General features: G+C 38.3%; 1 protein-coding gene across 4 annotated transcripts in view; it reads right to left on the bottom strand.

Annotated features, from left to right (window-relative positions):
* RIPOR3 (RIPOR family member 3) overlaps positions 1-17,708 on the bottom strand; it is a 451,742-nt gene that overhangs the window by 216,079 nt on the left and 217,955 nt on the right. For all 4 annotated transcript variants that reach the window (XM_069243646.1, XM_069243644.1, XM_069243645.1 and 1 more), the window contains 3 exons: positions 4,696-4,774; positions 944-967; positions 301-354 (listed from right to left, as the gene is read on the bottom strand). In XM_069243646.1, the coding sequence (XP_069099747.1) occupies positions 301-354; positions 944-967; positions 4,696-4,774 (157 nt within the window). The remainder of the gene's footprint in view (positions 1-300; positions 355-943; positions 968-4,695; positions 4,775-17,708) is intronic.

Genomic DNA, 17,708 nt, shown 5'->3' with positions numbered 1-17,708 from the left:
CAGCGCTCTGAAATTTCTCAAAGGCAGCACTTTTCTAAAACTCCGCAAAAAATAAATTAATGGAACAAAGAAGCATTTAATCACTTATACAGGCTAGATCAATGTAAAAACATACACACGTGTGTACTACTTTAAATACTAGCATGCATATTTGCATGTTGTCTTACAACACATCCATCGAACGCTTTTCTTCTATTTTTATAAAATTATATAAACATTTTCATACACCAAAATCGACTGGTCAAGGACTTACCATTTTTTAAATAAACAAACTAAAAAATGGAGGCTTCTCCGGCTCACCTTGCTCACATGAAATTCCAGTTTCCTAATATACCTCTCAATGAAACGGATTTCCTTCAAAAAGAAAGAAAATGAAGTGTCATTAAAATGTACTGTGATTTTTAGAGGTAAAAAAGTAACAAAATGCAGGTATAGCTCTGGGTATTCTTTGCTGATCTGAAAGACAGGAGTATATGCCATTCATGAAGCTTAGGGTGCCTGTTTGGTAATACTGGAACTTATCACGTTGATTTTTGTTTCCCTGAAGAACTCCCTTTTTTTCTATTGAAAGTGAAGATCTTCAGAAGAAATCAATAAAAGCTATTATTTTATATCTCTCTTTTATTAAGATTCAAAATCAAGATATCCAGAACAGATCAATCGTTGCAACTATTTTATATCTACGTTTAAAACTGAAGCCTCATTCATATTGTCTGCATTATTTTCTATTTCTGTGGAAGCCAAGATCTTTGCTTCACTGCGGGGGGATCAGACACCCATAAACAATTACTGTGGAAGAGGAATCTGTTCTATCAAATATAGATAAGGAGCGAACTTGAAGAAGAGAAGCAGATGAGGGAGGATAGTTTGTGGCTAAACCTGGAGTATATAAGCGAATGAAGACAGATGATCATCTCTTTTCAAAAAATGGATGGTCTCTTACCTTATCCAAGTCATAAAAGTAGGCCTGTAACAGATACAAGAATACATTAGTACACATTGTATCATTTTCTACATCAAAGTTCACAATAAAAATAAAAACTCATTTCAAAATGCGTGTGTTCGCCTATACTTTTCACAAGACACTTAAGGTAAAGACGTGCACAGATACAAATTTAGCTAACCCTGATCTAGAGTGAAGCCACTGAAATCTGGACCTAGATTTACTAAGCCTTGGCGTCATCCTTGCAGTGCGCAAGGCAACACAGGGCAACGTAAAAGCTTATTCAGGATTTACAAAGCCATGTAAGGTCTGATGTCCGTGGCCTGGAGTGGCTTTGTAAAGAAATGTAATGTAACACAACACCTTGCACTGCATTGCATTAACTATCTTAGTCGTAGGCGTTCCATGGGTGAAGCATGGGAACTACCCGTGCATCCACTCATGGATTTCACACAATTACAGATTTACTAAGACTTGTAAGCCTGGAATTGTGTGGAATTGATACATCTACCAAAAAGGCGAAACAAAGAGAAATATGTTAATTTCTTCATTACTTCCTCTATGCATTCTGTATCACACATAGAAAGAGAAATATGCCTCTTTGAATTGTTTTTGCATAGAAATGTATCCATTGGTTGCCTGCATTGGTGCTAGGAAGGCACAAGAGAGACAGGATAGAGAAAGATCTGATGAGCACCATGTCTTAGTAGATATGGTACTTTTCAGCTCTCTCACATTCATGTAATGCAGCACAGCAACTTTGCTTGCTGCACTGAGTTGCATTAACTTTTGATAACTATGCACCTAGAACAGGCTTCTCCAACAAGTAGCTCATAAGCTACTGTTAGCTCTCCAGCTACCTGAAGTAGCTCTCCCCGTGCATCTCAGCCTTTTAACTGGAACTTTTTGCTTGGTGAAATTAACATATGTATGACAAAATTGCATATTTCTCATACAAATATTTGAGTTTTCTCATAACCCATAAACTGATGGTTGGAGTAAAATGGCTGAATTTACTAAAATATATTTAAAGGTGATTTTTTGAATGATAAATCATGTGCGGAGGCTTAATACTAATATGATTGTCAGGGGCGCTGCAGATACAGCTGGCAAGTATTACCTACACTTAAGCATTCCAAATCGACAAAGCCTTTTTTAAATTACTGTTGGCAACCCTCCTGATGCACTGAGATGATCACTGCTGATAGCCTTGGACATAGTGGTTACTTATGTAATCTTGTCTGATGTGGTCACTATTACAACAATAATATTAGTAGCTTAGATTTTTGATTAACATAAGTAGCTCTTATTACCCAAAAGGTGAGAGCCTCCTGCCCTAGAAGGTTATTAATCTACTCTACTCTGCTATTACAAACTCCTTAGATTGAAATCTACCTGCATATTGAAACACCTTCAGTTGCAAAAATGTACCAGGTTCAACAAGTGTGCCTATGTCTGCATTTATGCAAAGTTTTAAGTTCTTACAATCTCTGGTGCCCCTCCACACACAAAGTAAACTGTATTAGCGGTTGAACAAACTATCACATGGAAAATATTTCAGAACACCATATTATACATTTTGAAACTCCATGAGAAGGAGGTCTCTATAGATCAAAGAGTTCAGCTGGAGTTGAAAATGCTCACCAGGATCTCCTCCTTAATTCAAAACAGCACAGTTGTTTAAAGAAAGAAGGAGTTTTTGCACGGGAAGGAAGTGGAGAAAACAAAGTGGACATAAACATTGTGCAGTGAGAGGTAAATGGGGGTTGCCATTTCTAAAGGGGATCTCCATCATGAAGAGGTGTAGAGGAGAATAAGTATAAAAACATACAGTAGAAGTAGCAGGCTGGGCAGACAGAATTATCCGACAACAACATAAAATGACTATTTTCTCTTGTTTCCTAGAAATTCTACTTTCTTATTAGAGTAAATTTCGATTTCCACTGTACCGTCAATCTTGTTACGAGCCTGTTTGCGCTTTTACATTTTTCTTGAATTATCAAAACAGCTCTTGAGCATGAGAAACCGTATGTCTACCACTGGGATAACCATAAAATCCTAAATTCGGACTGACAACTTGCAGGACCTACCACGGGAATTAAGTTGGATGCCTGCAACCCATAATGTTTGCAATTGCCATCTCCTATTTATTTCACATATTGTAGGTGACAAACGGATCTTGGGGGGGTATACTGTGATTCTCATTCTAAAACTCATTTTTATATATACGCTTAATATTGTCAGTTCTCCTATTTCCAAACACTATTATTTTTGTCTATGTTTAATGCTTGTTATCCCCATGCAACATCTGAGGTTGTTCCTACAATGTAATTGGTGCCTAGTCTAGAGATACACTGTCATCTGACTAGAATGGTGCCTGACAACTGACACTTTACACCTTTGTTAAAAGTGCTGTTAGCAAAACACTGATCTGGAGAAGACCAGCAGTGTCAATGTTGGACAGCACAAAGGTAAAAAGCACACTGCCTGATTCATGCTTGTCATAATTTGATTGGACCAAGCTGAAGATTCCCTGTGGTTTAATATATATTTAATCAGTACTTCCAACTTTTAGAGACTACCCCTAGTAAGAAGAACTAGTTGATTTAATGACTGGCATGTCTCTAATTCATGAAACTAGTTTCAAAGGAATATACCATCTACTAAGTCAAAGTCTGCTTGGAAGTCTACCGAACACTACCAGAATTTAATTTGCAAACAATATTAAAGTATTTTGTGATCATAAATGCTACACGATTGCAATTTCCATCTATTGATGGTGTGATCCTAAATCTATGGTGGATCTGAAGCAGATATTATACATCATCCTCCACTCAGGTTTGCAGAAGCAAACATAAATACTAAGCAACATTTGTGCTGTTGTTATCAAAAAATAAAATTGCCTTGCTTTGTGCTGAGCATGCTCCCTGTCTTGTTTCATATGGTGATATTATAAGGGAACCGTGTCTGAACTTGGCGATTTGTCTGGAATCACAAAATAATGCATGTTGTGGTTCCATTAATGAAGCCTACCATGTTATTAATATCAGTAGCAAATCACAGTGGAAGCAAGGGCCAATTGCTCATTGTTCTCTTTCTAACCCTTATTTCCAGTCCTAAAATGAACAGACCAATAAGTGTCCCTATGGAACTTGTTTCCAGTTTTGTTCTGGTTGTACCCGCGAGATCGCTTTGTCATTAAGCTCGGATAGTGTCAAGGGACCTGAATATGCTCCACCTCTTCACCTGCTAGTTCAAAACTTTTTGTGTAACTTTTTACTTTTATTACATTGTTGTCTTTTATTTTGCAATTTGTCACTATCCATAAACAGGAAATGTGTGCAGTCTGATTGTTACAACAGCACTCTAACTTCTGGGTACTGCTGTATGGAAAACCAAAATATATGCTTCAGTATCTATAAATGTATTTGTATAACACTGTATGCCTACTGAACATCAAGTCCAGGGTATCGTGGGACACTAATACCGTGGACAAAATATAACAAGGTGAGCATGTATAGATTCTCTATTCCAAACTCAACATCTCTGTACCTTAACCATATATGCATAGTGTCAAGGTACATATATGTAAAGTTACGAACAGTGAATTTATACTTCCCTCAGTGCACTTGCCTTTCCATATTTTGTCTCTTGTATTTTGGCCGTGATATTAGTGTAACACAATATCTTCGTACTCCTTATTCAAGAGTACAATCACTTAGCATTGAAACTCATGTCGCTTTCTTTCTTACCAGTCGGGAGTTTCTCTTGATGTCCTTCTGTTGTCCAGTGAGAAAATCCAGCTGAGCTTGATGCGCTTCTAGGTAGGTGCTGAAAAATGTGAAAACAATTTGCAGTATGATTTAATACATCTCAAAATAAAAAACACATGTTCTGGGGCAGAGCTTGTCTCGGAGCATAATTCACCTTCTTTGCACAGCAGCTTGTTTGCTCGTGCACTTATGAGATTGCAAAGCTGTTATACCAGTACAAACCATGCCAGTTCTGCCCAGTTGCACCTTCCCTTAGTCGAAAGTCAGCAGCCCCATGCTCCGTCCAAATTTACCTGAAACACACATTTGCTCCACAAGGAGATTTACCAGTCCCTTCATTCTCGTCATTCCATTTACATTTTTGAACAAGATTCCCACTATGCATATGGTATTACTTACACACTCTGGACATTCCACTGAGTGTATGACTGCACCGTAGAAAACCCATAAAGAACGATTCTGGCACCATTGTTTTGTTTTACTTTTTATATTTGCGGGTCCTGTTAATACTAGACTGCCATGGTAAGACGATTGGAACAAGTGGTGATTAGTAAACATACAGGCCCGTATTTATACTTTTTTTAGCGCCGCATTTGCGCCGCTTTTTGACGCAAAACGGCGCAAACCTACAAAATACAATGGCATTTTGTAAGTTTGCGCCGTTTTTGCGTCAAAAAACGACGCAAATGCGGCGCAAAAAAAGTATAAATACGGTCTTGTGGTGGTCACAGAAAACCTTCGTTTTCTCCAAAATTGACACATTCCGCTGAGCGCCTTCCCAGGGATGAATAACATCCACTCTCAAAATTAATTTATGAGTACCCCAAAGGCAATCCCTTTGAGATGTCAGCCCAGTTCTCATTTCCAGTTACTTGTGTTTAATCATTGGTCATGACAATCCTTCTAAACCGAATTAAAGGAACAATGTACAGCGGTCTGACGCCTGAAAAGGTCTGGTTCGCGCTATATAAAAATTTATAATACATAAATAAATAAATGTATGATTCATAGTTTGACCTTGGGATCTAAATCAGTATGTTTGGAAAGCTACAACTGCTCTGCCAGACCAGACGTGTTTGGAAAGAGTGAAGTTCACAGAATCAAACAGGTCCCAAAACGTAAACATGTTCTTCAGAAGAGATACACCCGAGAGATTGGTAGTCACTGGATGGTGCAATAACTTTCAGTCTCAGCAGTCAGTTTAATTACCTCATGTCATCACCAAACCTCACTGTGTTATGAACTGTTAGTTAGGAGTGATTCTCAATATAAGAACACAAACATTTACAATACTTTTTTTCAAATATTTGTGAGTATTATGCTAATCCTACATCCTTATTTGAATGTGACTTTATTATCTTCATTGCACCTTATGCCTAGAGCTTAATATGGTTAGAATATCACTCATGTTTATTAATAAGACTTGTATTTTTCTGCAAATTTTCAATACAATTTTTGAGACATAAAAAACAGTGCTCAATTATTTGGCAAAAGTTCACAATGTGATTGCTTTCTGCAGTGCTAAATTTGAAACAAGCATTGGCAAAGCCAATAGCTGTTGCCTATGCAAGAGCCATTGGCTTTTCCAATGTGTTTTAGCCATGTTGTTCACAAGCGTGGCTGATGTTCACCATGGCTAAAATTTAGTGGCTTAGAGGAGAGTGGAGTGTCATAGAGTGGAATGGCAAAGAGTGGAGTAGAGTGTTTTAGAGTGGAGTGGCAGAGAGTGTTGTGTATTACAGTGATGTAGTGTGGAGTTACATAGCGTGGCATACACTGGAGTGGCATAGAGTAGAGTGGACTGGTGTAAAGTGCATTGGAGTGGATTATCCAGAGTATAGTGGCATAGAGTGCAGTGGCAGTGAACTCAGTGGCGTACAATGCAGTGCTGTAGAATGAGTGGTGCAGATTAGAGTGGTGCATAGAAGAATGCAGTGGTATAGTGTAGAGTGCCATTGAGTGCAGCAGTGTAGAGTGCAAAGCAGAGTTGAGTGGCATGGAGTGGTGCAGAGTAGAGCAGCATAGAGTGGTGCACAGTAGAGTATAGTAGCATAGAGTGCAGTGGCATAGAGTGGAGTAGTGCAGAGTAGAGTGGCATAAAGTTCAGTGACAGGGAGTGCAATGTTGCAGAGTAGAGTGCAGTGACATAGAGTGAAATAGTGTAGAGTAGACTGGCGTAGAATGCAGTGGTTAAGAGTAGAGTGGCATAGAGAGGAGTGAAACAGAGTGTAGTAGAGTAGAGTAGAGTAGAGTGCAGTGCATAGAGTACTTGTTTCAGAGTAGAGTGAAGTGGCATAGAGTGGAGTGGTTTAGGTCAGAGTGCAGTTGTGTAGAGTGGCATAGAGTGTAATGGCATAGATTAAAGTGGTGTAGAGCACAGTAGCATAGAGTGCAGTGGTTCAGAGTGGATTAGAGTGGCGTACAGTGGACTGGCGTAAAGTGCAGGGGCATAGAGTTAGAGTTGAGTGTTACAGAGCAAAGTGCACTGGTGTAGAGTGGACTGGCATCCAGTGCAGCGGCATAGAGTGCAGTGTTGTAGAGTGGTATAGAGTACAGTAGCATAGAGTGAAGATGTGTACAGTAGTTTGGTGTGGCCTAAAGTTGAGTGGTGTAGAGTGCAGTGATAAAGAGAGCAGTGGTGAAGGGTAGAGTGACAAAGAGTGCATTGTCATAGAGTAGAATAGTACAGGGTAGAGTAGAGAGGCATTATGTGAAGTGGCGTAGAGTGCAGCGGCATAGAGTGGAGTGATGCAGAGTGCAGTGGCGAGGAGTGGTGTAAAGTGGAGTGGTGCAGAGTAGAGTACAGTGCTGTGGGGTGGTGCAAAGTAGAGTGCAGTACTGTACACTGGAGTATTCATGGTGTAGTAGCACTGCCATTACAGACAATACATTGTCAACTGAAATGACCATTACATGTGCACAAACATACAGCTTTACTAATAAAACTATGCAGTGCACAGATGAAAATGTGTGAAAATTGCATCACCTAGTTTAATGATTTGTTATCATCATATTAAAGTATTTGTTTCTAACACATTTCTGAAATAACAAAAATGTGCTTCATTTGTGCATTCATAATTCTGATATATTCTGAAATACTTGCACAGTTCATTTAAATGTTGTTGTGTGCTTGAAACAACTCTTTCCTACTCCCTGTATCCAGCAAGATTGTCACATAAATCCTCTCACTTTAAAGTCAGAGAATGAAAGGTAAACAAGGTCCATTGGAAGACAGCCTCTGATATTTGGCATTGGTCTTTTAATGCACAGCAAATGTGATGAGATTAGAGCAAGATTTAAATGTCTGTTAACAGAAAGCGAGTTCTATTTGTCCACCCCTGGCTACGGTGGTGGCTAAGATTATTACCCAGATATTTTTCACCTTTGGGAAAGGGACGACCATTGAACAGGATGCCATTCAACCCTGCGCCTCATCAGTTTTTTGGTGGAAGACCTATAACCAACTGAATTGTAACACCAAAAAGAAAGAGGTGCTTAGTTTTGGACACATTTTGCTCTTAATTTGGATGTCCATTGGTCTGCAGTGGTGTCTCCACCGAATATCCAAATAGACTCTGTAAAAAACCTGGGGATCAAATTTGATAATAAAATGTCCTTCCATAACCAAATTATCTTGGTGGTAGGTGTACGTTTTGGCATCTTACGTATGGCTAAACAATTTCTGTATTTCCTTTCAATTCCATATAGGACCGCAATGGTATTGGCTTTTCACATATCCAGTTTGAACTATGCCAATGCAATAAATGTGGGCCTGCAAAGTACCTGCTGAGAAGACTGTTCAGAATGTGGCGGCAAGGCGAGCTCTTACTCTTCCTAGATGAGATCACATAACTTTCCAATTACGTAATCTGCACTGGCTCCCCGAGGAAAAACTGATTATTTTCACGTACTCTCTGTTAATGCACAGAGCACTCCATCATTCAGGACATGGCTATTTACCTGCCAGGATTGCCTACTATAGCCCAATAAGAAACTTACTTTTCTCCAATAACCATCTGGCCAGAATTCCAAGAGTCTGTCTCGCTAAAGCTGGAGGATGCTCTTTCTCTTTTCTGGGCTTAGTTGTTGGAGCAATCTCCCTTTGAATGTGCGATAAATAAAGGATTAAGCATTATATAAGAATCAACACAAGACTTGTCTCTTCTCACAGTAGCTGTCATCTCCTTTGGTTTCTCTGGCTATACTATATAGCGCAGGGACACTCTTTTGAGTAGCCTTGCACTTTAGAAATCTCTTCACATTAACATTCAGATAAACTAGGACTGTATTTCTTTCAGCATAAGAAAATGTTTTCCATTTCTCCTAACGTGTCCTTTCAGTGCAGGTGCATTCACACGAAATCTTAGTTTGGAAACAATGTACTATTGTTTTAGTTTTAGAGAGTCTGTGAAAAACACCTAGATGGAAGAACATGGAGAAACCAAGTCTGAGATGAATGTTCCTTATTCATATATGTTGCCAATGATTTCTAGAGGATGAAGGACACCAGCGTTCTCAGGACTACTCTGGGATAATATGTGAATGTTGCATGTTTATAATGTGAGAATGAAGAATACACTGGAGCTCCTGATGGCATGTTGAGGGTGTTACCTTAGAGATTATGTGGTATTAACTAGTGTTCTCACAGATTGATTTTAGGACTATCACTTTGGACCCTGAGAGGCACAGACCTCTGACTTTCCACCCTGTCAATCCGTTTTGCTGAGTGTACTTAGGCTAACACTTATCTCTCTCTAAGAAGATTCTTCACTGAGCTTGTGAAATGCTGACATTCTTTTTCTTTTCACCTTAAGCCTATGCATATAATATTTCCTTTTTGCCATGGCTTTTTGACTTTTTGAAAATGTCCCCATCATTTTGTGGATTAGTTTAGGTAGCTACCTTTAGATTGTACCCATATATTGGAGGAAAGACAGAATACTTTTTTCTGAGCATCAAATCTTATTGCTGACATTGGCTGCATTGCTGTAACTTATTTTTTTGTTTGCTTTATGCTAATTTACCTAAACGTCTTAAGGAGGTTTGGTTAACTTATTGTTTTTCAGTATCTCTACAGCATGTTTTTGAGATTGGTTGATATTAGCCTGACTGTAAACTTGTAATAAAATACTTAACTTTCCTTCTGATTTGGCGCCTTATTATGTGACCAAATTGGTTACACTGTAAATTGATGTCGACTTGATTGAGAACTAACTTCTTACATATAACCCTTTGAGGAAAAAAAAACCATCACCCAAGGAAGATGGGCGAAAAGCTACATCCATATCCATCTAGGGAAAAATAATCACAGATAAATGTTGTCCATTAGGACTACTGCTAGAAATCTAGGAATGGCATAGACAACAAGTTGCTCTTGTGGGATTTAGTGCAAATCTCCAGAAAGAGAGACATCTTCTCCAAATGTACGAGTCCCACTGGACATGTCAGACTTTTTTTTACAGCTACTTTGTGAAGGATGCCTAAGGATCTGAAGGGCTGCACCATCTCTTTCCAAACCATGGATGTTGACTGTGGTGCATATTTTGGCAATGGTAATTGCTCTGTGAACTTCTGTTATTTTCAATTGTACCAACAACAAAACACAGGTGCAGCTCAGAAGTCTCCGCTTACATCCCAGATCATTTCTTCTGTTTATGTTTGTCAATGAAAAGTACTTTTGGTTCTTCCAAGAAGTATAGGACGACTGTTCACTGTTGCTTTTCTTGGTAGAAAGTCAGGCAGTAGAATAAAGAGTTTAAAGAAAAAAGAATGGCTGAAAAAACAACATGCTGCCTAGGGACAGAACACGCCACAGTTTTAACGAGAAGCCACTGACAGTTTAGCACGGCTGTGCTGCAAAATCATCAATTTTTTACAGTTCCCAGTGTTGGAAATCGTTCAATTCTAACCTCACAAGAGGATTAAAAACACTTATGTGAAATGAATTATTTAGATTTAAGAATATTGAACTTAATGCAGAATTTAATTGCTTTCTTTTTTTGTTTAACTCATGGGATCAAGAATTTTCCAGTCTTCTTCTGGGTTAGAAATTAGATTTTGATGCAAACCAGATCTGCTAAGAGTAGAGCTTTTCATAATCATGTGGACATGTGGGATTGGGGACTTTGTTTTTACAGGAAATGTACTTCTCAAAGCATCATTATAGTGTGCTTTAGCCATATACATTGAAAAGGGAGAGACAAGGGGTGCACAAATGTGTATCTTTTTCAACAACATCTGGCGATAGTGCAACGATGTCCAAAAAACACTTATTGTTTTTAGCTAATGGACTTTTGGCCCACAGCAAGTTAAAATAAGATTATGGGGACTCTTCTCAGATGTACAATCAACCTACTTATTTAAATAGTTAAAGTAATTAATTCCAAAGCAGTTGGCTCCAATTATGAAATCTCTGGTTGAATGTGAGGATACATATAGGGACAAAGGTCCTCTGAAAGGTTTGGAAAAGCTGTGCTTACATGCTTTGTTCATTTTTAGTTCTTCATGACAGAGAAATGTAGCTGCATGTTAGAAGACCTACTGTTTCCAGTACATAACATATACTCGTGAACTGTTTCACAAACTGCATTTTGTAGTACGTAAAGTAGTACTACAGTAGTACTATTTCATTACTAAAAAATGGTATTCACAAATCTACGGATGTTCATCTCCACTTCAACTCTACAATTTTTTCTATGGGGAGATCTACACCCATGCAAGTTTAATAGTTAGTAGTAAATGTGAGAGTGGCCGGAGAGTGGTGGGAAAATGGGGCCTATCTACTGCAAAATTGGTGGTTTTAAGTAGAAGGAACAAGGAGGGGTTTAGGGAAGGGTAAAAGGTGCTTTAGGAAGGGACATACACATAGAAGCACTCACCCACAAAAGTGGAAGTCCATTGCTAGTCAAAAGCTATTCAAAAGCTACACTTCTAAAGTTTTTACAGCCCAAAGGCCCACTCCTGCCCAGTCTTGTAGTAAGCATACAACCACGCATGGCCACTCACAGGTTATTCAATACCCTCTCATACAAAATAATGGAGACAGGGATAAATCCCCATGGGAAATATTGTTAAAACAAATGAATGTATTTCAATATTGTTCAAAATAAAAAATACATTTAATTTGTGGTAAAAAAGTGTATACAAATAAAACTTATATTATTTTAATATAAAATATTGTATCCAAATTTTCTTAATTTGAAAATAAATGGCACTTTTAAAAAAAAATACAGTAATTTCAGTTCATTTGATACATAACCTTTAGTGATTTTAATATATAATAAATAAATTAAATGTAAACATTTTACTTTAGGTGGAAATTCTTTTCTACTAACTCTTTAAAAGATAAATATAATTTAAAATAACATATTTAAATTAACTACATATTTCATAAAATTTAAGCTATTAATTTTGTAGCATTGTTACATTCAAAATAGGTATATATAATCATTTCACATAAATATTTACTATAATAATAATTTTACAAATTTGTTTTAAGGTTTAATATATTTTTTAAACTGTCCTTAATAGAGAACTCCTTATACCTGTGAAAAGTAACTAGTAGTATGTTTACACTGGAAAATTTGTCTCCACTCCTCATTTTAGGGGTGGAGACATATAAGTCTACACTTTGTAGTAAATGTAAACTCAGACATATTAAATAGACAAAATTAGTAAATTTCATACAAAGTGTAAGAGTAAAATTACACTTATAGATTTACTCTTCTGTAAATTTACCTTTGTGAAAAAGCCCCTTAGAGTGAGCTTTGGGTCAGACCCTTGCTCATCACTGGGTAACTTCTCTTGATCCAATGGATTTCCTTCCTATTTATGAGTGTCCCAGCCACGAGCGTTTCTTTCTCACAGTGTTCTGATTGACTGACTTGTAATCTTCTACTGCTGATATTGCCTGCCTCCAGAGAACTGCCACTTTATTTTTATTTTAAGCACTGCATTAGACCAAATGTGTTTTCTTCCTCTCCTCTGTTGGGGTGCTTTCCCTTCGCTTCCCCCTGCCCACTCTCTCTCCGTTTTGCTTCCACCCATACCCTGTCATCTGGCCTTTTGTTTACCATCCTCTTCATTACAATACTGCCAGAGTGGATGTATGTTTATTCCCTGCAGCTATCTACTCTCCTCCCTAGAAACATTTGCAAACTCTTACTGTTGAGACATATGCCAGTCCTTGTTCTAAACCAACCATGTGTTTTCCTTCTAAACTCAAATATTAAGTGTTATATTGTTGTTTTTTAAGTCAAAAAATGTTTTCTTCATTCTGATCATTGTAGTATAATCAGCCTGTATTTCCCCTTCCTCTTGTGGTTCATGGAACATTCATACATTTAGCAATGTTCCCCGCCTTAGAATGTTAAAAGGGGAGTTCTATTCTGTCAGGGGAAGTTGTGAGAGAAGCTGGTGGAGAGCAGAGACAGAAAATGAAGGCTTATTCTAAAGAACTGGGACTTCATTTACGTACGTCAAGAACAATAGAGGTGCTGCTTTTCCAACTGCTATAAGGTATAGTTGCCTGGCCCCATATGTTGAAAAGCTGCTCACTTAATGAGGTCCTATGAACATTTCTTCTCACCTATGTCACTGTATACAACCAGGATGCTACTGATTAGTAACACCTTTAGCCAGTTCAAGGTTCCTGGGACCTTATATGGCATTTTGGAATTAGGTCCTATGAACACTTGCTGTCACCCACTTCACCATATACCACCAGGCTGCTACTGATTGGTAACACCTTTAGCCAGTTAAAGGTTTCTGTGATCCTACAGGGCATTTTGGAAACAATCATTTCCAACATCAGTGAAACTGGTAAACTACTTTCACCTCATTCATTTAGCAAAAAGTAGGATTTTGGGAATTCAGGCTGTAATAACTAGCTCAGACATGCTTGTCTTAAATGAACAACCTCGGCGTTAATCTAACAAATGTAGCATATTGAACTACTCATAAAAGTTCCAAATCACATTTACTAAGGCCCTTCAACAATAGGCATTTAGATTGCTATGCTGCCACCACACCATCTTTCCTTGGCATATGTATATTTTTGAGAATCAGGGTTGAATCCATACCCAGTCAATACATTTTGTTGCTCCTATTGAAGCTTACCAGTTAAGCGGCGATACAAAGCCCAGGAATGTTTTAAGTTCACCCCTTTTACTCACAAAGTACAGCAGTGCTGTGAGACAAGAGTGCCTAGAAAGACGTCCATATCTAAACACTTGTATATAGTAATCTGCATTCTACTTAGTGAAAGGCATTTCTCTATCTGTTCCCGTTATGCTTGCACTGGCCTTTGTATTTCTCCCTCCCAAGCTTAAAAGTACACCACAACCAAGGTCATTAACTTGAAAATGTGGCTCTTATCACTAGTCATTCTCCTAACTCCCCCACTCCTAAAGAAACCAATTCCATCCCTCCATGGCATTTAATTACCGTTGACTCTGGAACTGCACTTTGTGAGAAATTGCTAATCTAATTTTGACATACAACCTAGCCTACGTTTAATTATTGAAACGTGGTTCTCCTCTACTTAAACCGTCTAATTGGCATCCGTATTCCAGATGGATACACAACACTTTACAAGGACAGCTGAATAATAGTGGAAGATGATTTGCACTATATGTTTAAAAAGCGCTGAAATGCTCCTTCATTGACTTTCACTGACATTTGGACTTCTTTAATAGAAGTAGTCTCTCTCATTGCCAGTGTTTAAAGGTCATGACTCCTCCTTCGTAGACACATTTAATGACGTAATATTCATTATGGCTTTCAACACTAGGTGTCTGGCTAATTGCAATATGAGCAGTAAACCCGGTTTCCACACACATCTCATTTAGGAGTTCACCACATTGCCATTTTCTTTCCCCCAAAAAATTCTATCCAGTCAAAACGTCCACCATTCATCAAGCGAAAAAAGTCCAATATTTAGTAGAGCATATGGATTCTTATGTGTGTACTGCCAAAATCTGCTTGTTATTCCTTTTTTTATCAAGGATTCCAATACAGCAGAGTCAGAATTTATTGGGGCTGAACAATGTCATCTGAAAAATACAGGCCACTTGTAATGAGTGTCAAAGTTGTCTACATATGCCGAGACCATTGATCTTCATTCCATATAGCTTTGAATAAGCCCTCCAACCCTATGACAGGGGTTCCAAAACAGTGGCAATATGTGGAATATTGCAAATCACTCCAACACAACAGAGACCATGCCCTTGGTATTTTAATGGAAAGCAAGTAGCTTTTAAAAGTGACCAGGCAACTATACCTAACTGGTCTGATCAAGTAGCCATCTATTTACATTCACTCAGCTGATCATTCTCCCAAATGACTAAGAAAAAGGAGTAAAAACTCCAAATGATCCATAAGAAACAGGATACCATTTCATTGTCCCACAGAAACATATTTGAAGCTATACCATCCTTTTAGCTGAGATCACTGACATCACTATTCAGAAATCTGAAATGGATGATATTGCTTCACCAAAATGCAAACATGTTAAAGTCATACCTCATCATACTGATATAATCAACATTAGCAAAGCACTCTCCAGACAACCTTTAGAAAACAATTTTAGACATAGGGTTCATCGTCTAAAAATGATACCAAGAAGGCCATGAAAATTCTTAACTCAGGACAAAAAAGCACAATAAAATAACCTGCAAATTACTAAACCACCAACAAACCTAATGCAGGTTTTGAAGCCATCAATCACTCTCTTAGCATTATACTTTATGTTCATATACCTCACTCCCTTGAAAATGTTGGGAACATTGTCTCCTTCTTATCAAATAAAATGTAAAAATACAAGTTGATACTTACCCCACTGCTGCTAGTCCATTTCCTCCAATCTAGACTTCCATGTGGTTTTAGCTTAAAGAGATTACTTTACAGCCACTCTCTCTGGCTCTTTCTTTTCTCTTAACCCCATTTCTATTGCACAAGGACATTTCCCCAATTCACTGAAACCTGAATAAGTTGCATGTACAGTTAAGGCATGTCCATTGGACTGCATGAAGTTTCAAAACTTCAATCCAGTCATAAAGCTTCCCATGTTAGGGACATTCATTGAAAAAATAATTGCCCTTCAGCATCTTAAACACTTTGCCAAAAACAGTTAACTAGCCACTTATTATTCTGGATTCCATCGTAGAACAGCACAGAGACACAAGCTTGATGCTTCTTGATGAAGGTGAACCTGTCTGCTAGTACTGCTACACTCTGTAGATGCATCTCACACTGTCAAATATAGTACACTTTGAGCACTCTCGGGACTAAATATACCCATACCTTTGTTTTTGGTGTTCAACAATAGTTACCAGTAGTAAGCTGAACCTGATGTAGTTTTTCAGGTTCTCTATTGGGGATGTCATGTGACTATTCCCATGGGCTCCTATTCCCTCAGGTTCCTATTCCCATTGTACATAGCATATAAAATCCGTACGGGAAAATGCATCACCCTGAGCAAATGCACTTTTGTTTTTAATCTTTTTTTTTTCTCCGCTGTGGAAACATTTTTTTTATGAAATAAGCTTTTGCCCTGCACACCGAGTACATCTGGGAGTGATTCATTCCCCTTCTCATCCTGGAAATGGGGTAACCTCAGACTATTTGCATGATGGAAAGAGGTTGTAGAGGAGTTTGGGGATGCCCATAAAAGTCCTTGTTTGTGGGTTTTCCCAAACTTCAAATACAAACCATGCCTTGGCATGTCCACTTCCACCCCTTCAGTAGGACTTACTACTGCAGACTTCTCAGCTCATATGGTGGGGGATCTGCAGTAGTTAATGTATTTATGTCTGGCAGTTGTAAAAGCGGTATGTCTGGTCATAAACTTTTGCTTTCAACTGAAAATACCTTTGTCAATAGACTCCTCTGTTTTGGCCAATAGGTATTTGTCCTGGGAGGCTTCTTCTCTTTCCTATTCGGAAGACCATAATTTGCTTACTTTTAATCATCAACATCACCACCTGTCCCTCTAACTTGAGTGGTACTTCAAGGTTACATATTTGTCCACATTTTGTTCAATGTCTAAGTAGTACTCTAAGATTAGGTTTACTGGAGCAGAATGTCTAACTGTGCTTTATGAGAGAGTTGTCTCCTGTAGACCTATTCATCCTCAGATTTTTCAGGAGCCCCTCAAAAACAGGATGACCACATTTGTACTGAGGCTCAACTCTGCTAAGGGATACTTATTTCTATATTACTTCAACTTCGTCATGATCTCAACCTCTCATCTTGTGAGCCTATCAAATTTGAATATCAACTCCACCCCTTTAGGAAAATATATCCAATAATACCAATTGATAAGCTCGCCTTCAGACTGTATTGCAAAAATCTATTTTGGCTATTTGAAGAGTGGTCCTTCACTCTACAGGAGGACTCATTCTAGGAGCTATACTTTTTTTTCACATCACTCTCCTCTTTATCTCACTCCACTGCCTCAATAGATTTGTGGTATCGTCAGGAGGACCTTCTTTGCAAAACCTCTTGACTGTCTCCACAATATGTATAGTCCAAGTGGAGGAGTTAAGCAACCTCGGGTAGCCACCCTGAAGAAATGGAATTATGCAAGAGGCAGTCTGTCCTGGAGAATGGGCGGCCCCTTACCCCTTGGCAAAATAGCCTGAACATTGTTCAGGGGCAAACTGTTAAAGATAGTAACTAGAACAAGGGATAATTCCAATATTGCTTGAAAATATGACACTTTAGCAGTCAATTTAAATTTATTCCGTAACAGTACGTCTCAGTATTTTTCCCGTTATCCGCCTCTTTGAGTATAATATTAGTATTACGCTGTACTGTTTTGATCGCATGATGTTGAGATGAAGGTAAGTTATCTGGCAAAAACGTTGAAGTTTTCAGATATTTTTGATCTTCTTTTTCTAGGTCATGCCATACTGCCTGGTGAAAGGCATCAATGCTGTTACCTGCAAGCAACTGTGGGCAGACAACAGATTTTGGTCTCATGTTAGTATTGT

The sequence above is a fragment of the Pleurodeles waltl genome, chromosome 7 (assembly GCF_031143425.1).
Source record: "Pleurodeles waltl isolate 20211129_DDA chromosome 7, aPleWal1.hap1.20221129, whole genome shotgun sequence".
NCBI lineage: Eukaryota > Metazoa > Chordata > Amphibia > Caudata > Salamandridae > Pleurodeles > Pleurodeles waltl.
Note: the sequence above shows the minus strand (reverse complement) of the source record. Positions and strands in the feature narration are given on the sequence as shown.